This window comes from Dicentrarchus labrax, unplaced genomic scaffold (assembly GCF_905237075.1).
Source record: "Dicentrarchus labrax unplaced genomic scaffold, dlabrax2021, whole genome shotgun sequence".
NCBI classification, from domain to species: Eukaryota; Metazoa; Chordata; class Actinopteri; family Moronidae; genus Dicentrarchus; species Dicentrarchus labrax.
Genome location: NW_026136701.1, coordinates 23,531,755 through 23,557,570, shown reverse-complemented (window position 1 = coordinate 23,557,570; position 25,816 = coordinate 23,531,755). Strand labels below are relative to the sequence as shown.

The following is a 25,816-nucleotide window of genomic DNA, read 5'->3' as shown; positions in this document are numbered from 1 at the left end:
CAACCCATTCTCATTCTTAGGTTGTCAAACACAGCGGCGTATAACAAACAGATTGAACGAATTGAAACAGGAGCAGAACAGAAAGTAGGATTATTACTAGAATATTAAAGTGCACTTACAGAATTCTTCAATATAGGTCTATTTGAAGACTATTTGACAATGTACAGTTCCTTTGGTTAAGTGCTTGTTTTTGTGAATAAATGTCAAATTTGCCATTGAGAGAGTCTTAAATTATACTAGTCACATAGTTTCATGAAATCTATTTACATATGGGTATAGGAAACTCAATTTTAACGGTAGTTGGTCAAAACCAATGTATAACCCTCTGTCCCAGGTCCTTCACATCATCTCAGATCTACCTTTCCAGTCCATGTTTTCTTCATTTACTCTTTGCATTATGAGATATAAATAGGGTTGGTGTTTATTTATTTGATGACACATTCAAAGGCTCTGGGGAACACTTGTGGCTGCAGAAGTGAGCCGGAATTAGAAGAGGTTTTCATGCCAAGAATTACAAATGAACTGCAACCTGTCTCTGTGGCTTTGCAGAACCGATCGATTCATAACTGGTACAAGACCTGACACAAATTGTACAGGAACAACAATGACAGACATTAAATTGCACATATTGATCTACAAATATAAATTCAGTGACTAACTTGCAGATTATGTTTCTGAGGGTTTATCCACCGCTCCACTCTTTGTGCATTTGTGAAGCGTTCCCTGCGTTTGGTGTTTCGCTCTCTCTTGACAAGACAAATTTGTCAGCGTGCAGAGTGAAGACTGAGTCCTCGCCACAGTTTGAGGTCGCTGCTGAACATGGTTGTGAAAGCAGTCGGGTGACTACAGATTTGATTTTCTCCCTTTTGCCTCAGATGCAGCTGGAGCACTAATTGTTTTGTGTGTGTGTGTGTGTGTGTGTGTGTGTGTGTCAGGAGTTGCACGTGTGTGCGAGGTGAGGGAGAGCAGAAAAAGCACTCTGTCCTTGGTTAAGGCAGTGAGCTGACAGCGAGTCATCCGTCATTGTCATGTCTTGTGTATTTTCACTGTCGCCTCGACTGAATAGAAGGCCTGCCTCTGATATCAGCGACTTGGACAAAATGACGGATCCCACTGAAGGAAGATGTGTAGAGAAGGAGAAAGAGAGAGAGCTTTAGAGTTAAAGAAGAAAGTCTTTTTGCAGTTTATGGTAACTTTTAGGTAAGACTGCGGCTCAATAATAAAGTGTGAAATAAAGTGAGAAAAGTGTGAAAAAAGGATCAAAGGAGATGTTGTGGAAAAGCACAAATGAATTCTTTGATCAGTATTTGTTGAAACCTATCAACTGTGTGGGCGACCACGAGATGGAGAGGAGATTTCTGTTCCAACTTCCTGTCACCTTATGATATCAAGAGTCGGCAAGGATGAGACTGTGTGTTGCATAAAGTTGCGTGTAAGGTGTATCTGCCAAATGGTGGCAGCAGATGAGTCAGCTGCACTATTGCATAATGTGAGAACAGCTAGGAAAAGTTAGACAACTCAGCAGGTCATTGCATCTTCAAACCTAAATGACAAAGTAGGTAAAATATCTAAATGAGGTTAAATCAGTTAAGAGGCTTTGCATGCATCATCACACTGCTTCCATGTTCGCTTCTGAGAGAGGATATTTTGCATGACCACAAGAAATAAAACGCAAACAAAGATTGTTATCGATCTGTTATATGTGGATCCGTTGATAAAATGTTGGTACCAACCAGAGCCGCAGTGTTGTCTTTGAACTGCTGATTTTGTCTTTGTAACAATTTAAAAAACCCAAAGGCAGTCAGTTTATTATGGTATGAAATAGAGAAACCTACTGGCATGTTTATGGGATAGAGGATGATTTGATGAAGAGTTGATGTGGCTGTTAAGGGATACTAATGACTGGACGTTATATGGTTCTATCGCTTTTTCTTTACATTGAAATTCTGAACTCCTCTCATTACATTGGCAGATTTTTATGGCACAGATACTGATTGTAATTATTTTTGATGTAGATATTTAGTGTGAACATTTTGAGAAAAGGAGGTATTTTTCCAGTTTGGAACCTAATACCCATTCAGCTTCCCTAATGTTGTGGGCTAATAGATTTCACCCTGTTTTTTTTTAAGTGTCCGAGGTTTATTTTCACTTTGTGGGCCCCTGGTGTCACTTTACCAACTTTAAACTCTACTTTCCAGTAAGTACAAATGAACCATGGTCCATTTACCAAAGCCAAAACACAACTAGGCTGCTGAAACCAAAGACTGTGACTGCTCTGAGAGATGGGACATAGCAGCCCTCGCCTCCTGTGATTGGCTGAGAGGTTTATTGACACAGTCCGCCTCCATATGTTAGACGAGGACACTTCAGTGACGGAGCACAATGCAGGATTGTTGGCAGTGTCCAGAACTGCATGCAGAGTTTGTCAGACTGTTTTGAAACATCATAAATCCCTGTGACAAAGTGTCCCATAGGTAATCCCTATAAAGTTCACATTACGAGTCCATTTATATTCATTTTGGGAAGTAGGACATATTTCCAGGAGTTAATTATTTGTTTTCCCTGTAACAGGATTCAGTGGTATCATGTTGTGGATTAGTGTTGCTCAGTAGGTGGGGAGTGACCCCTTTAAACTGTCAAGCAGTGTAGAGACACATGATATTAATATATAATATTACTGACCAATACACATTTTTGGAAAAACAAAGGATTTTGACCAAAATAAAAAGTTTGGTAATCTGGATTCTGACCATTAAAGCCCGGGCCAATACGGTAATTTAAATAAAAGCAACTGAAACGTGTTGAGCTTTGGAAGATACTATATTATTGTATCAACCGCCTGACCTTTCTTTACATCCTGTGGTTTTTGCGTCACTTCCGCACACACAAAATGCCCCATTTTGGACAACCAGCTTCAGTTAGCCTGCCTTCTCATTACATAGTGCACTGTGTAGGGACGACAGATAGTGAAATCAAATGATTTCCTTTATGCAGACTGAATCAATAACCCTCCTGATGCCAGTTCCAGGGGAGTCTGGTGTCAACACCAATCGTTTCCAGGTGCTATGTGACCGCTCTGTATTTGTTATTGTAAGCTTGTCACTGCTTTACTCAGGATCATGTTTATCTGCAGATGAGTGAGTGCGTCACTCTGTTTCAAACACACTGACACAGATTATTCAGCAGTGACTGACCGGTTGCCAGATTTGAAATAATCCATTTTGCTGTCCTTTCAATTTCTGATATGAGCTGCATTGCAAGACCTAATTATTTGCAATTTAGCATGTTGTAGCTCAAAAAAAGAAATGCAAAAATATGAGGTTTTTTTTAAAAGTAACAAAGCCCTCTGGCCAGGTAGGTCTGATACAACCAAACACGTAACAAAAATCTCTTTTCAAGTTTTTCAGGTTTGCGACTAAATTCCATCTGTCAGATCTCTAACACAGTGTAAATTATCCTTTTGGGTTTTTTTTTTTGAGTCTGTCACTGAAGTGTGACTATAGTGAATGGCACTGGGCAAAGCCTTTAAATAAAGTGGGTGTGCAGCGTGAAAAGCCTATCAGCCCGGCTCTCATTGAGACGTTAAGGGAACAGGACAGGCTGATGAGAATAAATGGGAGGCCGCCAACCCAGTAGCTTGTTCACTCTGCATGTATTCAATTTTCCATTTACTATTTTTTCCCTTCCTGTCTTTATTCTTTTTTCGGTCAGTCTCACTGTAAACAAGAAGCTCGGCAAATTTTTTTATGCTTGTTTTCAGACTTACTCTTTGAAATGATCCTACAGCCCTGGCAGGTCATTTGAATACATTTCAATATGTTTGTACCCTAATTGACTGTGTGAAGATTGTATTTGGTTTCAAGAAAGCCAAGTCCGTTATGCTTAGAATAATAATTGAAATCACACAAAGCAGCCAGTACAGTAAATATAATGTGACTAAAATAGATCTCCCTCAAATCCCTTTTGTCCCTACTGAAAATGCAAATCTACAAAAAATGGGTCACAAATATATAGTTTCATATTTACAAAAAGGCACACTAATTTCCTAAAAGAGCTGAGCACTGTAGCGTTTAGCTTTCTTCCTTTCTTTCCGTTTTTGACATTCATTTTTCTGTCTCCTAAACTTTGTGCCGTTCCTCTCCACCTCCCTATCTCTCTCTTTTTCATTCGCTCTCCTCCCTCATGGCTCCTCATGTTAATCTGTCAAGCGCTGTGTATTCTGCTACACTAGCTCTAAAGTGACACCACCCAGGGGATTAGGACTCTTCTATTTACCTCCAATACCTCCTCACCTTATCTACGTACATTTATTTGCCACCGTACACATTCTCAGCCTGTGAGAGGTGCCATATGGGAACAAAAATTATGCCCGCACCACTGTACAAATAGTCTTAGTTTAATTAAACTGTCATGTTTCTCCTATTTTGCTGATGGTTATTTTCATTCTGAGCCTCATCTTGTAATGAAATTTGTAGTCAGTCAGGAGGAATGTTTCACACAAACACACACACACACAAATACACACAATCGATCAGTTTGCTTCTTGGTGAAACAAACCGTATCCAGGTTTAAATATGGTGTGCTGTTGTCAGATTGCTTATTGGTCCTCTGAGGTTCGGCATGTTCACGTAGAGCAGGTGTTCCTTCTTAAATCACGGAGCAGAGACACCCCACTGAAGCAATAGTGAAATCAGTAATAAGAATTTTCTTTACCCGTTTGTTGAGGCCAAGGGAGTGACTGTATCAATACTGACACGTAACTGGTTTATATAATGGCTTTAATGTTCACTGGCCGCAGGAGTCGCACTGACATCGGTTGTGCCTCATTTTTGTCGTATTGTTATTTTTATGCAGACCGGTGTGCGTAATTGAAGCGTGGAGTAAACCTTTGAGTGCTTTTATAATGCATCTTCTGAATCATACTGTATAAAGAAAGAGGAAAAAGGAAACATTTAAGTAACATTTCAGCACAGTGGAGCAGTGTCTAGCAATTAATTAAGGGTAAAACATAGGGAACAAACACACTTAACTGCGTGTGCTAATGACATTGTCACTGGACATTCACCTTGAAGGGCCCCAGTGAGGTTGGCTGGAGAAAATCCCAGAATCCACCACAACTAAAAAAATAAATGACTCAACAGTGGAGACTCTGAGGTCATACTTGGACAGCTTGTGTTTCTGGTCATTTGGAATTGGCAAGAAGTGGCCAGTTGTAAAATATGTGTCACATTGCTTAGTCAGACAAAAAGTCTCTCATCCTCTTAATCCATCTTCTTAAATCATCCTGTTAAGTCATATTGTAACACAACTCTCATGGTAATGTTTGCTTCCCTTGCACTACATCAGCCTTTATCCTTGAGAATGTTTTAACACAGCTTTAATCCAAACCAAGGTCAATGTGTACATATTGATTCTGGACAGATTCTGTTATTTATTACTGCACTAAAAGAGGTAAAGGGGGAAAAGTTTTTAAGCTTATGTAAAAAATAGAATAAAGGGTGGAAATGAATCTAAATTGTAGGTTTTTAGTTTGTAATGAAAGATAGATTAGGAAATAGATGGTTTGGTGCGGTCTTTCACTTTAATTAAGCGCTTATTAGTTCCTCTATCTTTTATTCATAGTGTTACATACTTACGATTCTCTTTTATCCACATCACCCAATCAATGAGATGCTCACTTGTTGAGAAGTGTACAGAATTCAAAGTACAAATGGAGCCACTGAAGGCTTCCTGCTTACAGCAGTAACTGCTGCACATAGTTTTGCTTCATCCGAGAGGAAATCGATTGAAAAGATTGATTTACCTCCCTTTTCAGCTGTTGAAAGTTGATCAAAAAAGGCCCCTTAGCTGGTTAGACGAGATTGTTGTAGATTGTTGGAAAAATGGACTGAAGTTTGTCATCGGATACTACAGTGTACAGTACTAAAATATGCTGTTGATGGGGACTTTGACAGGACAGCCATTGTAGACTATTGTAGATTTGGGCAACAAATGTTAATTCATTTCCCTACAGTACATACCTCTGTATCCTCCCATCAGGTTCTTCCACAAAGGATGTGGGACCATCACTAGGCTTAAAGAAGTCCAGCTCTCTCGAGAGCCTCCAGACGGCTGTTGCCGAGGTCACCCTCAATGGTGACCTCCCCTTCCACAGGCCACGCCCCCGTATCATCAGGGGGCGGGGCTGCAACGAGAGCTTCCGAGCAGCCATCGACAAGTCCTACGACCGTCCAGCTGCAACAGAGGAAGACGATGAGGGCATGGAGACATGTAAGACATCCCCCCCCCCGTTTGTATATCGGCCAACAGTTAAGTTAAGACTGTTCTGTTTTTGAAAAATCACAGGTTTGAACCCACAACAGCCGGAGTATCATATCCGTCAGCGTTTGGGAGTCGAGGCCCTTCAACAAGAAAAATCCGGGACACTGAAATGTGAAATTGCACAATGATGATTTGTTACTGATATGACACTAACAAAACAATGGTAATCAATAACAAGGATTGCTATTGAAATTTGGATGTAGCTTCCATACTAATGCATGGGGGTGACAGCATTCTGACTAATGCTCAATATCTGGCAGCTGATTTTATCAGTGCTTGTGGCAATGGCATATCTCTGCCTCAGGATTCAACTATCTACTGCAACACATGTCATCACGCTGTCAATATGAGGCATCTTAAAGAGGATGAGTCAGGAGAAAGTCCTGTGATAAACTAGCAGCTTGTCTGGAAAAAGCCTTCTAGACACAATGCATTACACCACACAACAATATATTCAGAGTCACTCTGTCTTTCTTATATATAATATCATGCTTCATTTTATAATAATAATACAACCTTCAATCAACATCCAGCAAATGTGTAAATATAAGATGACAAAATACCTGCACAATTTTGTCTCGTTCGTGATTCATCTTGTTTTTTAGGTGGACATGACTTTTCAAAACACAGATGATCTTATTCAGGTCTTCTTCCTCCTCTTTTTTTTCCATCACTTGAATGTCATGTCCTCATAAAAACTGAATAAGAATTGGGAACGAGAAAGCGGTGTGCTGATCCCTTTTAATCTTTCAGACCACAAAAGAAACGGTTTTAAGAGTTTTATTCTATAGTTATATGCATTTTAGGGCCAAAATAATCTCACGTCCATCAAATTGCAATTAATGTATTGCATTTCATCATTTTATAAAAGTCTGTGTTTAATGGTCTCTAATGATTACTACTTCATTGTAGAACAGAGCCCTTCAATCACTTGTTATATGTAATTAAATTGTATTAAGCTCCTTTTGGCACTTAGGAGAAATAATTGCACATTTATGAGAATTTCATTGACATTTTCATTTATTAGAGTTTCAAATGGGTTACATTTCTACTTCAAATTACCTGTTCGTTGCTTAAAAAGATGTTCTCCATTCTCCCCATGTTCCGTTCTCTGTCCCTCTCCTTTTATGTCTTTCCCTCCGTCCAGTGGAGGAGGACACAGAGGAGAGTTCGCGATCAGGGAGAGACTCTGTGTCCACGGTGGCCGACCAGACCCCGCTGTCCGGCTCCGAAAAACCCCTGGTCAACGGCACTAACCGCACCAAAGAGGAGAAGAAGAAAGACAAAGAAAAGGGAGGGAAGGAGAAGAAGAAGCAGGACGGAGGGAAGGAGAAGGACAAGGACAAGGGAAAAGCCAAGAAGGGCATGCTGAAAGGACTCGGGGACATGTTCAGGTAAGACTGTGAAAAGAAAATCTTTACCAAACTACTGCTTTAACAGTCATTTATGCCAATTAGTAACAACAGTCTTCTGCCGTAGACCTTTCAGAAAGGCTCCTCAGACTCAGTGCTTTGCTTAAAGGCCTCATGGAATATTGTTACTTGTTCACTTTCTGCAAAAAGAATAGTTCTTAAATACACAGTCTGCTACCAGTGTAAGAGGTAAGTACACAATGTGTTCAGAGCTTATCTTGTGTTGTAAGTACATTGTGTAGCAGAGATATTTTCATTTAACACTTTAACTTATTATCTGCTCGTCGCACGATGTTGGCACAAAACCTTCCTAAACTAGACATAAATGTGCTCCGAATCAGAGATCAGGCGAGGACAGAAACACTAATTAGACTCCCAGACAACTTGACCTTTCTGGTTTATTTTCCCATTAATTATTCTTTCTCTGCAGCCTCGAACATTTCACCTGTCAAACAATCCCTTGTAGCTAAACCCACTCTCACACACATACACACACATCCCATTAGTGTATTGTCTATACTTTTCCTCCCTTTTCTCCATCCCCATTACCATTGGTGTCCAGGTCATCTGATCTGCCCTCCCTCCGTCTGATTGGTCGGGAAGCCTCTGGGCCCGACCTGTAATATAGCTGTATATCATATTAGCCAAAGTGGCGGTGACAGGGAAGAGAAAACAGCGACTTGTGTGTGAGAGAGGGAGGTAATGAGGTCCACAGAGATGGAGAGAGAAATAAAAGATGGGGGAGAGGGAGATGCAGTTGGGTGCAGTGGGTAGTGAAAGAAAACCAAAAAATATTGTCGGAGGCAGAGAGCGAATGGCAGAGAGTGATAGCGTAAAAAGTTTATTCTTGACCTTGGGAATGGCAGTTTGACAAAATAATTTCAACTCAAAGTCCACTTGCAAGGTCATGGATATTAAAAAGGACAACAGAGCAATCTTTGTGATCACTGAACGCTCCAGAAAAGCTACAAGAAGGTAAGAAGGTCCATATATATGTACCAGCTTCCTCATAGAAGGCAGTCAGGGCCACACATACACACACACACGATGAAGTAATCAGTGGGATGCACATGGACAAATACTTCAAACTCGTACATGCAGCCATAGTTCACACTCATGCACACACTGGAATAATTAGCAGGGAACACACACATATATAGGCATACGTGGTGCAGAAATATTTTGAAATGAAAAATGTGCCACTCAGTTTACACACAAATCCCCAGCAAACACACAATGCAGTAATCTCGTGTCCTCTCGTGGACACACACTTCTCCTCCCAGATGATAACAATTGGTGTTCTGTTTGTCAGAACATCAGTGTCTTGGCGCTCTCGTCGACCCAATATTGGCCACATCAGATCTGCTCCATTAAAACTCCGTCTGACTGCCTGTTTGATCGGTGCGCAGTGTTTACTGGCAGAGACATCTGGGTGCTCCAAAATAATGACGTGAGATATATTCAACCCATCTGCACGTCTAGTCTGGGTCGTCACATGCTCAACTTAAAGGAAAAATCCACAAAACTGTTATTTCAGGGTAGACGCAGCAGATTTGTGATTCATGTTGGCGCAGGATTGTCTCTCCTGAACGCTTGATGTGATGCAGTGAATGTTTCTGGTTTGTTATGAATGAACGACAAAAAGACAAAAACCTTGGTTAATTCCCTCCAACTGTTTTTTTGACAAGGTTATAGTTTACTTAATTCTTCATAATATCAATTTAACTCCCATTTAGAAGAAATACACAGTTATTCCTCATCTTAAATGAAGTGGCGCTGTCAAAGTCTATTGGTATTAAGAAAGCCACTTCGGTTTTAAGGAAATTGATGGTTGCTTGATTGCATATTCGTTTATGAAATTCAAACAAATTGCATTTTGCATTACTTGCAAAACTTGCAATAAATCATTCAAACCACACTGATGTACTATTAATAGACCTCATATTTCATACATAATACAATTCATTATACAATACATTTCATGAGATTCACTGAAAACAAAAGGATTATTTCAAGGATTTTTGTACTTAAATCTTGCCTGTAGTCTGTATTTTATATATATATATAGGGAATATGCACAACTCTGGCACAATCGGACAGGGGCCCCTGCGGTTGGGTCCTGGTTTATTACATTTAATCACTGATCAGTGATCTTGTGGAGGGTCCCCCTGTGTCAAAATCTTGTTGCAAAACCTTCAGCATTTCAGTTTTCATTTTCTTTTTGTTTTCTTTGTGTCTAATTAAATGGCCAAACAGTAAACCTGGAAACCTGACTAGGAAGTATTCTAGCATAGGAAGTACAGCATAGAGTGTACAACAGGGGGTTAACATGGCTCCAGGGGGATTAACTTAAAGGAATATTGCCCAATTCTGAACCGACCAAGAACAGAGAAAAGTTGGATTTTATTTTGTCCCATTGCACTATTAAAGACCAAACAATAAATCACCACATTCAGAAGCTCAAAGCAGAATTAACAGAAAATCCAAAGAAAAAAAACATCCAACATCCTTGTAACACCCACATTGTTTGATTGACAGGTGATATGTGGGAGCTACAGTTTAGCAAACACCCCAGCAGCGAGCACTTAGCAACAAAACATGTTACTAAAAGAAAAAAAAAAACCGTCATCAGAATTTGCATGTTTCACTTGTGTTGGTGTCAACATGTCACGATGAAACAGAATGCAAATGTGTGAGTTGTCCCCAAACCACAGAGGGTGGATGTGTCGAGAACAACTTTACTGACTTTTAAAAGCATATAAAACCGCGGGCCTATCGCACTACCAAATGTGATGGGAGCAAGTTAGCTCCCCTGAGTGGCTCTACCGAACATCAAGAGCTCCCGATGAGTGTCGTGTTATTGAGCGAGTGCGAGTGCGAGTGTGTGTGCGTGTGTGTGTGTGCGTGTGTGTGTGCGTGTGCGTGTGTGTGTGTGAGAGAGAAAAGTGAAGGCTTTTGTTGCAGCGGTGTCAGGGAGCTCGTACTTTGATGCGTGTTTCCATGTAGGAGGGGTATATCAGGAGTGGGAGGCCTGTGGAAGTGTGTGCGTGTGTGTGTGTGTGATCAACAGAGCTGCCATTGCCTGACCCTCTCATGTCTCGAAGGCCTCACACTCAGTCCCAATCAAAGCCTCATTACCGTCAACCCCTGCCAACCACACAGCCTGCCAACTCTGTATCCATCTCTCTCTCTATCTCTCTCTCTTTCTCCCCCTCTCTCTCTTGCTCTTTCCCCCTCTCTCTGTATCTCTCTATCTCTCTCTCTCATTCTCTCCTGCTCTTTCACTCTCTGATCATCACTTGGACTCAGAAGCAACACCCAGTCTGTTAGCTTGGCACCGGCAAAGATGGTCGTTGCCCAGAAATTCGAGGGCTGCGCTAATTTTGCAGTGGTTTGTGTGTGTGTGTGTGTGTGTGTGTGTGTGTGTGTGTGTGTGTGTGGGGGGGGGGGGGGGGGGGGGGGGGTGTGTGTGTGTGTGTGTGTGTGTGTGTGGTGTGTGTGTTCCTGTCATAAAAAAGTGAACAAGCCTGAACTTAGAAAAGGATCACGCTGTGACAAGCTTCGTGATGTGTCGCGGAAGAAGCGCTGTGAGGCCTGTTATTGACCGCTCTCGCCGTCTGCCCATGGGTTTTCTTAGAAACTCACACTTACATGTCTTTAATAGAGGTTTGCCACGGATGGCGGGACACTTGTGCGTCATGCTCTGTTCAAGAGAACAGAGCCGAGATGCTAACAGTCAAGATTTACACACTGCTAATAATGTTGTGTTCATCGTAAGTTATTGCTTGTAGTCCCAGCTGTGCATACAAATTAAGACTTGGCTGGTGGTCCTATGAAGCTGCAATGCTCATTACATACCAAGAAGAAAGGTTTAACAACGAGGAAAGTGTAGGTCCTTACCTAGCTCAAATACACCGTCCAGTGGCTGGACGTCAGACTCCGCTCATGAAGCTCAACGCTTCTTTGATTGAGTCTAGACTGGACTTGGTCGTCCAGAGTTTGACTTTAACTTAGCTGTACCTTCAGCTGGATGCCAACGTCAGCCTAACGTAAGGATATTTGTTAACATAACTATTTCAGCACATAATCTTCTTAGTTGGCTAACACACAAATCAGCATCCACTGCATGTTGTTTTTGTTTGTCAGCATCCTTCATCTTGGATTGATCTGGAGTTGTGGACTCCTGAAGCGTTTGAACATTTTAAGAGTTTTTGTCAGGCATTTAAGAACACAATCATTTCATTCAATACTGGTCATGACAAGATGACAAATAAAATAATCACCTTTTTCCCAGCAATTATTTTGTAACCCTAGCTGTCACATTTATCAAATGGTGGATGGAGGTAGGACCACTAGTTTTTGACGTTTTCATGGATGCTGCCATGCTGTAATTATATTTTAGTGACATTCATTCCTGACTTTATCCTAAATTCACCCCTTTCTGATGTACCGTCTGCCCCACGCTTTACTGACATTTTAGTGATGCCGCATATCCAATATGCCACCAGAAACTGTCCACAACACCACCAGACTTGTTTTCACTTTTTGTGCTGTTTAAAAGGATTAGCAGTGACACACGGGTGGTCTGCTGAATTGAATTAGCTGAATCCTTGACATTTTGAAGTTGTCTTTTCTAACCACAGAATCCCGTCAAAGCCTCTTTATCGATGGCATCGGGCTCACAAGACGAGGCGGGCCTAACTGTGCCTGGAATATAAGATTATTAAATGCCCCGGTGTCACGGTTAATACTCTGTCTCGTCTTCAAAGTTTTCCCATTGAGTCATAAATCTTGGTGTGTGTTTGTGGGTGTGTGACAAGGAGAGTTTGGCTGTCTTTTAAGGGGCTGTTAATGAAAGTTAGTGGTGTGGAGAGAGAAAGTGTCAACCGTCTCTCGCCGTGATAGATCACTCCTGCTCTTAGCATTAACAGGGAGCCGTCACTCCGAGCATTTCAGGCGGCCGCAGTTAAATTAATCAGGTAATGGACCTTAGTCTCCAAGCACACCCCACCCCTCCCCATCCTTACTGCGGTTTCTTCTCCTAATTCTCATCTCTTAGTTTTCCTCAGTTTGTCTTTTACAGTCCACAGCATCAGTATCTGTTGTTGTTTGTGGGTTTCTACATGTCAGGACATTTCAGGAGACAGGAGGAAGATATTTAATGCATATTTTTCACTGTTGAACAATCTCCTTTACTTAATCAGTGGTTCTGGGAGAGGTTCAGAGTTCTTCAAGTGGTCTTCCACTAGGAGCAATTTTGAATTGTGAAGTGAACAATGGAAACTTGGGAGCAGCTTATTACGTCATTGGCATAACAAATCGTAAATACCCTTGGGTCGCCACGGATACATTTAATGTAAATGCAAATTTTAATCAAAGACCCTATATCATAGCTACTGCACATTATCTGTAGAATGCATAATCAAAACTCCCTTTTTGGTCTCAGCCTGTCTATTCAATACGACAAAGGTCCGCAGCCAGGCTTGAATCAGAGGTGTTGCCATTATAATGCCAGTGTAATTGACCCTGTGGCTACCTTGACTTTTCTTTAAACATCATTTTAAAAATGAAAAGGTTTATTTATGGAATTAGTCATTTTGTTAGTCATTGGATAAACTTCACACAGATTTACCCAGTACTACAAATCACCAGCACATGCCCTGTTGGAAAACCAGATTGAGCAGTAGCCATCTAATTGTCCGCCTTGTCTATATTTGTGAGAACTACACATGGCGGGCAACAAAAAGACCAGATGCTGAACCTCTGGGTAGCATCTGTGTGCCACATGCACTGGATGCGTATTCGCTCTTCTTGATTCACATTGATGCCAAAGCGAAGCAGGACATGTTCTGAGAGTGCAGGCGTATTCCTGTTGTGTTTTTGGCTTTAGTCCACTGCGCCACCAGGATTCTGCAAGGCAGAGAACTTGTTCCACTCACTTGTCTGGAATATTTTATCACTTTAACAGATAGATCTGAAGTAGTGTATGGCATAAACCTGTTCATTTTTGCTGTAGACATTTTCAGGTTTTCAGATTATGGAAGAAATGCAACATAGTCAACGATGAATGTAGGAAAAGTCATGGAATATCACGGCCAGTTTTCTGGACTTTCTCTTCATTATTAGCATCCTTTCTTTCATTTTCACCTTCTTCCCCTTTCGTCTTTGTCACAGATGATATTGCACCATTCGTTTAGATTGCCTTTCATTTTGATTCCGACACGTTTTTTTTTTTCACTCTCCCATTCATTTTTTTCCCTCACCTTTATTCTCATTCAGTGTTGTTTTCCTTTTTTCTTTTCTATTTCGTTTCTTAGTGTTTCTCACACTCCTACACGCTCACACCACTGGGTTTTCTCTGCAGATTCATGAGCTTGTTTTGTTCTTTCTTCCTGCGTTTCTCTCATTGATTTTACTTTCTTTCCCTTGTTCTCAATTCTCTTTCTTCTGTATTGCTTTTACATGCCCACGTTCACACACCGCTCATTTCAGTGTGTCGTTCTTCTTCTTTTCCTCCCTCTTTCTTTCTCCTATCTGGGCAATTTACACTCTTGGTCTTTAATTCTTAAACACACTCGCGCTCTGCTTTTGGGATTTTCACTTCTTTGTTTTGTGTTTGATCCTGTGACTTTTTCTTTCCTTCACTTTCTTAACTTTTTCTTTTTTCCCTTTATTCCATCTCCCCCTTTCTTCTGTCACTTTCACACACACAGACACATACACTTCTTGAGACTGTCTTTGTATTCTTCTGCGTAGTTTAATTTTCAGTCCTAATGTTTCATGCATTGAGTTTCTCTTGCACGTGTTCATTTTTTTCTCTCTTGTTCACCGTCTTCTGTCTCTTTCATTAACACGTGCACAGCTCTTTGGCTTCTCTCAGCGTTTGTCTCTTTAGAAGTCGTAGATATTCTCTGCAGACCAATTTCCTTGTGAATAATCACGGAGGATCATTGTGGAAGCAAGCGCGGTGCCAAAGTCATTTCTTCAACAGGCTGCAGCTTTATACTGAGTCAATCAAGCTGAAATATCTCTGCAATGACTCCTATTTCGTTAAGCGTACCTCCCTCCCCATGAATATAATTACCGAGATGGGCCTCGTCCACGCCGTCTTCGTTTACCACTCCCCGACTTTAAACGAACTGAATTGGGTTTGAACTTGTGAGAAGTACTTTTCAAATGGTTCATTTGAGGGCTTGATCGACTATTATGCCTGTTGGGTGTTTTTGTGATCACAGACGTACCAACATTTTCAGCCAGATCAGTTGACTTTGAATTACTGTTAAGGTTCTGGAGGGCAGCGATAATGGAGAGAGAAATATCACATATTTTATGATGGTACCTGCTGCTTCACAATAGATGGATGTCTTTGTTTTAAATAATTTAAAAGATTTCCTTGAAATGGTTCCATGACCTTCGCATTTCCATCTAGTCTCTGATCCATTTCATCAGCCTGGGAGAAAATTGATCTGCTCATGCAACAACACCAGTGACTGAAATTTTTTGATTACAACAGCTAAAACGAAAAAGAAATAACAATTATTATTATTTTGGTTAAACCTTAATACCCATAAATATACCAATTGATATTAATTGTGTCTGTTTTTGTATTCCAGGTTTGGGAAGCACCGCAAGGATGAGCGGCCGGGGGAAAAGATGGATCGTAAAGGCTCCAGCAAGTGGAGGCTGGACGAAACGCAGGTTTCAGAGGAGGAGACGATGAAGATGAGGATGGAGCAGGAGAGGTAAGGTCTTCAAAATGTAGCACCTGCTAAATGCTGCTGGTGTTTTGCTACTTTGGGATCAAATATCAAAGAGAGGAAAGATTGTCATAACTTTGCAGCTCTGCTGGGCTATATGAATCAAAGTGAACTAAATGAAAGAAATCATTTATTTTCTCTTGGGGATCACTCACAATGTTTTTAAGCTAAAAAATGCCATGTTTTGAATAGCCTTGATCATAATTACAAAGTGCAAATCCAAATTAAAGCTTCTAGGTCATCTCCCCTTGTTTGCTCCGTTCAGCTTTCCTTCTGTCTGCTCATTGAAGTTAAAGTGCTAAAGTTAGTGGACTACAAAATGAATTTTGGCTGCGGCTTGGTGCTATGTAAATAGAGCTGAATTAAGTCCTCTAGTACTGCTCCTTGCTTTGATAAACATATCTAGTTTGTGTCACACGTTCTTGTTTTTTTCTCTGCGTATGAGTTAATATACTACTGTATGTGATCCAATATGTATGGGCTGTAACGAACTCTACTCCTATGAGAAGGCTTTCCACAAGGTTTTTGAACCTGGTTGCAGAGCCATTCAGCCACAGGGGCATTAGTGAGGTCCAGCAGTCAGCATTCCAGTAAATCCCAAAGGTGTTGGATGGGGTTAAGTCAAGTTCTTCCACACTAAAATAAAACTAAACCTTCCTTCATGGACCTCAGTTTGTGCTCCGGGGGATTGCCATGGTTAAATACAACAAGGGAAGCACACTATTGTATATCACTCTATGCTGTAACATAAAAATCCCATCAGTTTAAAATAAGGGGACTGGCCTGAACCATGAAAACAGCCGTGACCAAAAGTGCACAAAAGCATGTGGATAGAGGTGTCCTGCCCGACCGCAGATTTTACTTCTGCAGCATGATGAGCCCAATGGAGGATTAAAGGGAAACAAGTGGTCTTGGAGGTCCTGACCACAGTTCAAGAAGTGTTTTCACTCTCAAAACAGTCAGACTGAAGGAATTCCCTCTGACATTTTATAGACTAAACACAGTGGATATGCTCTACTATGTAAATAAATGCTGTTTTGCAAAAGCTTTATAACTTATTAATGGTTTAATAAATCAAGAATTTGTGTATTTAAAAAATGAGTAGCTGGTTTGAGAACCCATCATTTTCTGAGTCTTTAACTGTTATCGGGTGAGCGCCTAAAACCAAACAGCCCCAAGACAGCAAGTCTGTTTGTCACTGCATTACTCTCTCCCTCTCTTCACCAAACTAAATGTCAGTCCGGCACTGTGCCAGTTTTCTTTTGGGGCGGCGGTTTATAAATGCCACGGCCATTACAGCCCTGCCAGCTAATTAATTCCCATGCTCTTGGTGTAAGGGCAAGAGCCATTTCTTCCTTCAGTTGCTCGTTATGAAAATTTGGTTTGTAATTATTTCTTTATGCCTGCAGAGCAGATAGTCCAATAATATGATAATTGCCAAGTCTTTATTTTTAATTGGCATAACGTTAACGCAAATGCCATGTCAGATGATTTGGTTGTTATGGTGGATATCGTTAAAAGTTCAGAATGGTTCTTTTGTATGTTAATCCAATCCGTTGCTTCTCTGTTTTTTCTTGTTCTCAAATATCGAAGTCACATGCATTTGTTATCACGATGGAGTTTCAACAAGTTTGCACCACTGAAGCCTATTCAGGATTGCTTAGTGGTATTTTAAAAACACAGATACACAAGTGACACAGATCACATGCACCCTTTTAAGATTTACAGTTAGGTCACACATAGTGCATAACCCCGGTGTATTTAGCTGTATATTTGGTTGTTACATGTTCCTTTTATTTCTTTGTGTGTCCTACAAGATGAAGCTTTTCAATCTTGAAATATTGCAGAAGTTTCCAGAACCATGTTTTCTTTCCTTCTTGGTTTTGTAGGGTTTATTATTGAAATAAAAATCTATTAATCCAGATTTGATTGAATGCTTTATGAAGCCACTACATACTACAGTATGTGATCTAACACTATTTGTAAGAGGTAAGGCTGCCTCTCATTACAAGTAGAAGTGGAAGTGGATGCAGTATTTCCACCAATCGGATTTCTCTTTGTGGCAGAGCCTCTGCAGTAGCTGAGAGGTGTCAGTTATTTGTTCTTTTGTTTGTTAGCGTGTAATGGTTTTGCCATGTGGAGTGCAAGAAAGAGCTATGGGAAATCAGGCAAAATGGTATATGAGAGAAAAAACCCAGCCAAATTAAGGTAGGGTGCATTCACAGAGCACAAACTGTCTTGGGATTGTTCACAATAGTTCTTAAGTCAATGCATTAATTATTTTGTTCAGCATTTGGTGTTTGACTCACTCCACCCAAGCGTACCTCCTCCCTAAGCACCTGCACAAGCATGCTTCTCATTTGTATTTAACCACGAGCTGAAATACACTGATATTGACGGCGAGATCCCAGAGGATGTGGGAGACTGTGGCTGTTTCGGTGGTAAACAATGATCCATTTAGCTGTGTTTCACCAAGCTGCTCTCCCAAGGTTCAGTTGGGAGCTTTGGCACCTTGCTGCAGTGCGCCTATTGATTGGCCACAGCTAGAGGCTATGGTTAATCCAGCTGTGATTGACTAGATGAATGGATTTCCTCACAGTTGTAAGTCTCAGGTCCCAGTGGACTCCAACCCCAAGTCAGACAAACAAATGTAGACAGACAGCTCAGTCAGTACGGTCATGTTTGCGGTGGAAAGTCATTTCAAGAGGGAAATAATGGAGGGAAATGTGGAAATAATTGATCATTGTTCATATTATAATGTTTGGCCTGAATCAGATCAGTTTTCATTGATAAGAAACATTCACAGCAATTTGAAAAATATAGCTTTAGTTTTGACTACATTGGGATGCACCAGAGCTAGACTTTGGATTTTCTTGGTTATAACTGAGGCATTGGCCGACACTGATGCATTTCAGGTTGGTGGATCCCTGAAAAGGCCATGGCTATTGATAATCTCACTCCAGTTAAGAGATCTAAAACCTTCCTTTGCTTTGTACAATGCAACATAACAGATGCTTCAAGGTATTCTACCTGGCATGATTAATTACACCTATTTAACTGACCAGCACAGCAGGTTGCTGGATGACATTGGACTGGACTTTCTTTAGTCTCAACACTGCTTGTGCCTGAATCAGCCAGTGTATGACTTCAGTCAGTGTTTTAAAGAGGCAGCCATATGACCAAAAGGGTAAAAGTTCAGTCTATACAGCAGGCAGTGTGCTGTATATCATGTAATTGGTTCCACTGAACTTCGCTTGACCTAGCTTTCTTACTCAGGGAGGATTAACAGTATCAGCTCAAGTCTTGCATTTCTGTATCATTTATGAGGCACAGATACATGAGAGATTCTTAAGAATGTCCAGATTTATGTATACAATATGTCCTGGACCCTCTATGTAACTGCTTTGGCCTAATGTGAATGATTTGCCGCATTCCCCTTCCACAGCAAGTGCTTCAGAACGGGCTAAAGCTACTTGTCGCCAAATCATGAAACATTTCTAGATTTGTTATCAATCCAAAAAGACTTTCAGCAGCCATCTTATCCCGCTGGACCTTCTCTTTTCATGTACTTCCTGCCTTTCACTGTGGTCTATCAGTTGTGTCAGCATTACCGCTAAGAGGAAGGTTTATTACACAGTGGGTACAATAGCACATAATGGACCATTGTTCTGGCTTGATGTGGTAGAAAGGTCACTCGTCAAACACATTTCTTCTACCATAATGTCCCATCCTGCCATTTCAATACCCTTTTATCTGCTGTCTCTCCCTCTATTTCTGCTATGCACGTTTTTTGTCTCTCTTCCTACTTCTCTCGTTCCTTTTTTTAATCATTTACCCTTCATGCTGAGAGTATTTTCATCTCTCGTCAAGGTTAGTCAGTAGAAAGAAAACGGTTTTCCTTACATAAATATTTTGGGACTGAAAGGGTAATGATGAGGTCAAGTGTAGTTTTCCTTCCTGCCCCATTTCAATCAACGTAATTGTATTTGTACAATTGTACAATTTTAGCAACATTGCTTTTTAAGTGCTTGTCATGTTGACACAGATAGAGGCTTAGATTTTGTCTTAAAGGAATATTCCACTGCACACTTCCTTCCTGCAGACTTTAAAAAGACTTGTGAATGTGCTTCTACACTGTCCTTAAAAAAATATATATCTAAAAAAAAAAAAAAATGTCCTTAAAAAAAAAAAATATCTAAAAACACATGTTTGTGCAGGAAGTGAACGATAAAATGTAGATGGCTAAACGTGCTAGTGATAAATGGATATGATCATCAATATTTTGGTATCTTAATAGTTTTCCTTGGTTTTAATGATTATAATTTACTGTGAAATATTTTTTTTTATCTCAGTATTAAAAACCTGGAGTGCAGACAAGATTTGTTGATCAACTGAAAATGAATCTGCCACAATTTCTATAATCTATTAATTGTCACCTATCAAGCAAAAATCTGAAACTTCCTGCCTTTCTTCATTTTTTTATCATCTGAAATGAAATATGTTTGGTTGAGCAATTGGAAGACGTTACCTTGGACTGAGGGAAATTGAGGTGTTTTTTCACTATTTTCTGACATTTTATAGACAGCATATACATACACTGTATATACACACCACAACTGGTTCAAAACTGCATCCTTCCTCACCCAGAAACTGGCCCTGTTGACCCGTCCAGTGCCTCGGTATGGGAAGGGGCTGCACGGAGAAGGCCAGGCGCTGGATTGGTATGTCTGGCCTTATCTTATCAGCCACTGTGCTTGTGTATACAATCAGTAGCTGCTCCCACTCCTGCTGCTGCTGCTGCTGCTGCTGCTGCTGCTTTCTCTGATGGAAAACACTGTTTCCTCTGGGTTTAAAGATAGATCCCTCAAGGGCCCTGCTTCCTTCTGCACTATTAGATAATTGCTGAGTTCACAAATAGTACAGACACAGCTTGCAAGTCCACAGGCTTTCATCTGACATGGGTTAAGTTGTAGGAATAAGTACACATTTTGCTAAAAAAGATTGTTCCAGATTCAACAAGGGGCTGTTAAAGCCATTATGTTCATTACCAGCCTCCTTTTGAGTTGTAAAGTATTTCCACCCATTTTCCTGTTTTTTTTTAAATCCACGTTTTGTACCTACCCTTCAATGGGGAGCCCTTATTAGACTTATTGTTTCATTATGCACAGCATGCAGATCTTCTGGAGGAAGCGTTTCAGATTTTAGCCCGCTGAGTGTTCAGTGAAGTTGCACCCCCTACCTCGTCACCACTGCGGCTGTCCCATTCGCTTTCCCGCTGCCATTAAAAAGGGGCCTGGAGAAAAGAGAGCAGTATGATAATTGGTAGTTGTAAAGCTCTGATAATTGGCAAGGCTGTAATTATGGGGCTGCGCGATAGGTAGTCCCCCTGCTGTAGAAAATGGTGTTGCCAGTTATTCACAAGATAATGGCCTAAAGAGAAAGAGTGAATGTGTGATTTCTGTGTGTTTGAGTTGTTCTGAGAGGTGTCAAAGGTGTGTGTGTGTGTGTGTGTGTGTGTGTGTGTGTGTGTGTGTGTGTGTGTGTGTGTGTGTGTGTGTGTGTGTGTGTGTGTGTGTGTGTGTGTGTGTGTGTGTGTGTGTGTGTGTGTGTGTGTGTGTGTGTGTGTGACAGACAGAAAGAGAGAACATGGTAGCTATACATTAGCAGCACTCTGTGAATACAAAGTGCTGCACTTGTATGAGGTGTTGTGGGGGCGAGAGACTATTTTACATTGTTTATGGTATTATTCAGTTGGGGGGGGGAGCATAAATAATAGACTCCACATCTTCTCTCTCTTCTGTAATGGAAAGTTAAAAAGGCACAATAAACAATCACTTGCAGATGTTGCAGTGGCTCGTCTGGTGTTTTGTTAATGTGACACCTGAGATTTACAGCGTCTCTCAGCTCCACAGTGTATACACTACAATGCCTCAGCAACAAAAAGGTTTAACTTGACAAAGTGGAAACCAGTAAGGCGGCAGTTTCAATTTCCCATGGAGCAGTTTTAACCATGATTCATAAAGCATTTCACTGCCATTCATGTATTGTTCTTGTACAGTTATAAGTAAGAAGTTTTGTTCTTCCTGTATCTGTGATTTTGTGAATTAACAGAGTATAGAGTCAATTACATAGTTAAAGGACAGTATTCTCCACAAAATAATTTCTCATAATGTGCATCTACAAATAATTTTATTTACCAAAAACAGTATACATCCCTCTAAGGCGGCAGTGTTTTCTGAGCACAATGTAACTCCCAAAAGGAATGAACATGTGTCATTTGCAATCTTGGAATATCAGCCACTGCATTTTGGGGTTGGGCAGTTTAGATTAAAACACTATCATATATCGTTTCATATTGTGATAGAAATATATATATATTGTGATTTAGTGTGTATAATTTATTGGACATTTCTTGGAAATTCGATGGAGAAACTGTTTATTGAAAAAGCAATCAAATGGGAATGTCTGTTCTTGGTTCTACAGTGAATTAAATACCTAACAATAGGGCCATGGTGGTCCAAAGCAACCAGACTTGCACTTGAAAGGTCAGTTTGGTTAAGTGGCTAGACTACCTTTAGATTTAAACTGAATCTAATCAATAGCAGAAGCTCTTTCATTTTACCAAAATCCTCAGTGACATTAACTCTTGCCTTTTCATTGGGCTTCAGCCACTTTATTTCTTTGACTCCAGCTACTGAGGCAGATTTGACTAAATGTTTTCTGCTCAAAAAATATTTGTAAAGCTAAAATACAACACTGTTAGAATATTTACAATGAAGAAAGTCAAGTTTATTCTCCTTTCCATGGTCAGTCAGTATGAATAGAAGTGTAAGCTAAACGTAAATGTTATTGGTTGGACAATAAAGCTTCATTTATTAAACACTAGAAAATCAGATTTCTACAGTGGTACAAATCGATATATTTGGGATGGCAGTATCCAATAAAACAATAATTAATGCATTGCAGCATCAAAACTGCATAGTCGTGTACTTATATTTGACCCACCATAGTCTTGGACTGAAATCCTTGATTTTTAGTACCAACATGTCTGTTACAATCTTCAGAATCCAGGCCAAGACCAGGGAGCTGAGGGAGCGTCAGGCCAGGGAACGGGACTATGCCGAAATCCTTGACATCAGCCGAACGCCGGAGAGGTCCTCCGAGGAGGAGCACCCGTACGCAGGCATCAACCCGCTGAACAGCTCTGTGGACAGTGGGCACAGCCGGCCCCACAGCCCCCGAGACGATTACCCCCACATCCATCCACACCACCAGCACCAGCACCAGCACTCAGACACCCTGTACACCCAAGTCAGCAAAGCCCGCAACGACAGGCCTCCATCTGCAGACAGGTAGGGGGGTTTATTTTATAAAAGTCTTACAGCTTGGTGTTTGGGGTCAATCACTGGAACCAGATTTTTCTCTTAATGAATTTTTTGAATTCTTAAAAAACCCTCAGTTTGGGTCATATCCTTTAGTTCTTCTGTTTTCCCTTGAAAAACGAATTAATTACTTGCCAACAGTTATGAATTCCATTGGAGTCACAATCCCCCTCAGATGCCATTTCCGCCCAAGCCAGGTGACAGGCTGCCATTCATGGTTCGGCAACCTTTTTACCTCCAATTCAAAGCACAACCCAGTCGTGGTATTTCAGTAAAAGGTTTGTCCGGGACTGATTCTGCCTCATTCCCAGCTCTCGTAACTCTGAGGCAGCATTATTGCGCAGAGACAGCAGGCTGGCTATCACACCTGGAGGAGAAAATAATCACAGCAACAGAAGGCAGGCAGTAAATGTCAGCTCGCCGACTGCTAGACACAATGCGCCGTTCTCGGGGGGATGTGGGATTACTCTGGGGAGGCAGTGAGTGAATGGAAACCTTTGAATATCCGTCTCTCTTTCTGTCTCCCTTGACCTTTCTACCTCTCTTTCTTTCTGCCTTTCGTTCTCTTGTTGATTTCACCTTGTTGCCACCTTTTCACTTTGCTGCATTTCCTCCGTTCCCGTTCTTTCTGTGCAGCATTCCTCCTGAGCTACTAACATTTCACACCTTCTGTATCCGTGATTGACGGCTGTCAGTCATTCTAAAATGATCACCCTGTCCTGGCATGGAGATTCTTTTCCGCAGCCAAACGGCATTATAAAGCTTACAACCCAAAGCAAAGTCCACTGCAGAGCCAGCCAGCCAAATAAAAGCTAGAATGTTCTAAACGCCTGCACCTTGTCAGCAGCAGCAGCAGCAGCCCTCAGCACTGCGGGTCTGTGCAGAGTTGCTTCCTAATCCTCCCTCGATCGATGACTGGAGAGATTCGTAGCCCCTAAAATGGATTTGGGAAACTTGAAGCCAGTGGAGGAGAGCCTGCAGTGTAGCAGAAACATACAGTAGGCAGTGCAGGCGAGTACATCCACAGCTGAATGAATGGGTTTGTCTTAGTCGTGGTTTTCACGCATCCCCAGATGGCCCAAGCAGCATGTGTGTGTACTTCAAGAGTGCTGTAGCTCGTATTGATTCATAATTCATTGCGCTGCTGTTGTCGCTCTATTTTTATTTTTTTTCTTCTTTTAATCCCTGATGTGGTCCTATGTGGAGGTATGCAGATGCACAACAGAAGATAATATACCAGCATGACAGATATGGAGTCTCATTTAATTAGGTGAGGGAATTCACTCATGATTTAGAGTCTAATCTTCATTATATTAAAGTTTATAGCTTTTCACCACATAAGCAGTTTATTTTTCCCCCTCAGCACTCCACTATGAGATTAGTAATTTTGTTGTATACCTCTTTGGGGTGAATAAGTTTTGCGAGAAAGCCTCCCCCATGAAGCCCACAGCAACAAAAGCAGGATAGAGGATTAGCGCTGAAATGATTTCAATAGATGTTTTTTGTAATTGTTAAATTGTTTAAGTCATTCATCAAGTTAAACTTGAAGTATTCCCTAGTTCCTGCTTTTTAAATGAGAGAATTTGTCATCTGTTTTGTGTTTTATGTTGTTTAAAATTTGAAGTTTGACTGTTGGTTTGAAAAAGTGAGCAACTGAAAGACATTATCTTTGGCTGTGACTTCATGACTGCAGTATTTGTTTACAGTTATAGGTAAAAATGATCAGCCTGAAAAACGGGTACATTAGGCAACAGTTAAGTTTTCAGTAGTCGGTGTCCTAAAATAGATAATCATGATCACACAACCTCAATTGTTCATTACACTTCATTGCACTCCAGACTGTTCAACTGGACTTCAGAGACATCTCTCTTTATTGCCTTTCATTTTGTTACACCACAGAGAGATGAGGCTGAGGTAATATTGGTCTTTCCAATTAATATCAACAAGTCTCACTTTTATTTGTCTTTGGGGGCTTTTAGAGCACAAAATGTGTTCAAATAATGGAGGAATAATGTTCTTTACTTGACTATGAAGGCAGCCATTATACTTCAGTGTTACTTTTCATACTGTATATCTAGTCCCGTCAGCTAACCACGCTGCCCCAGACTTGAAGCGCCTGCTCTTTTCAAAAGGCTTTGATTACAGCAGTGTAGGTGCCAGGGACATAAACTCCTTAAAGATATTATGTTACTTTCCCAGATCCCCAATGGTAAGAAAAATATACCTCCTGGGAGAACCAGGAAGCGTGTTTCCTGTTTCCTGTCTGCCCCCTACTGAACAGGAAGTGAATTAGACCCTGCCATGCCAAGCACAGGAGGGAGGGAGTCTCACCCGTCGGTGGGAGTGTTTGTTATTATGGGATTCGAATGGCAGCACAGACTGATATCAGACCTTAAGCATTGTGGAGATTCAATCAAAGCAATAACATGTCCATAGAAACTGAGAGTGTAGGAAAATGTTATTTTGTTCCTACACCAACACTTTTTAAATGGCAGGCATGCCATGAAAAGTGAAAATGTTAACGGTCTTAGATTTCCTTTGAGTCAGCTTGCTGTGTGCTGGATTTGCCTTTTGCACTATTCAAATCAGTAAATGTTGAACTGGCTCAATCTGTGGTGGTTATTGTTTTGGTTCATTCGAGAGAGGCAAATTGATCTTTCGTGCTGTATTTTATAATCATTTTAAATGCCAAATCAAGCATGATATGGGCTTCAACATGTCACAGTTTTATATTAGTGTTTGTGAAGCACTTTTGTTGTTGCTGCCATGTTGTGATTGTCACAAGATTATGACTCAGAATGAAACCGAAGGGGTCAAAGCTATGGCAGAGAGATTTGTAAGCCTCAGCGTATAATGATAATAATATTCTGTGGGAATAATACAGGAGAGTAATACGAAGTGAGACTCAAATATGACACAGAGCAAGGCGAAGCACTGCCTTTGT

General features: G+C 40.9%; 1 protein-coding gene across 9 annotated transcripts in view; it reads left to right on the top strand.

The window, feature by feature from the left end:
• The window catches only part of LOC127366928 (partitioning defective 3 homolog), a 227,449-nt gene that overhangs the window by 151,743 nt on the left and 49,890 nt on the right, over window positions 1-25,816 (top strand). For 7 of the 9 annotated variants that reach the window (XM_051406444.1, XM_051406423.1, XM_051406417.1 and 4 more), the window contains 4 exons: window positions 6,040-6,270; window positions 7,469-7,715; window positions 15,347-15,475; window positions 22,555-22,842. In XM_051406444.1, coding sequence (XP_051262404.1) covers window positions 6,040-6,270; window positions 7,469-7,715; window positions 15,347-15,475; window positions 22,555-22,842 — 895 coding nt within the window. Of the gene's footprint in view, window positions 1-6,039; window positions 6,271-7,468; window positions 7,716-15,346; window positions 15,476-20,137; window positions 20,212-22,554; window positions 22,843-25,816 lie in introns of those variants that run through there. The other 2 variants (XR_007885414.1, XM_051406432.1) reach the window with 2 other exon arrangements.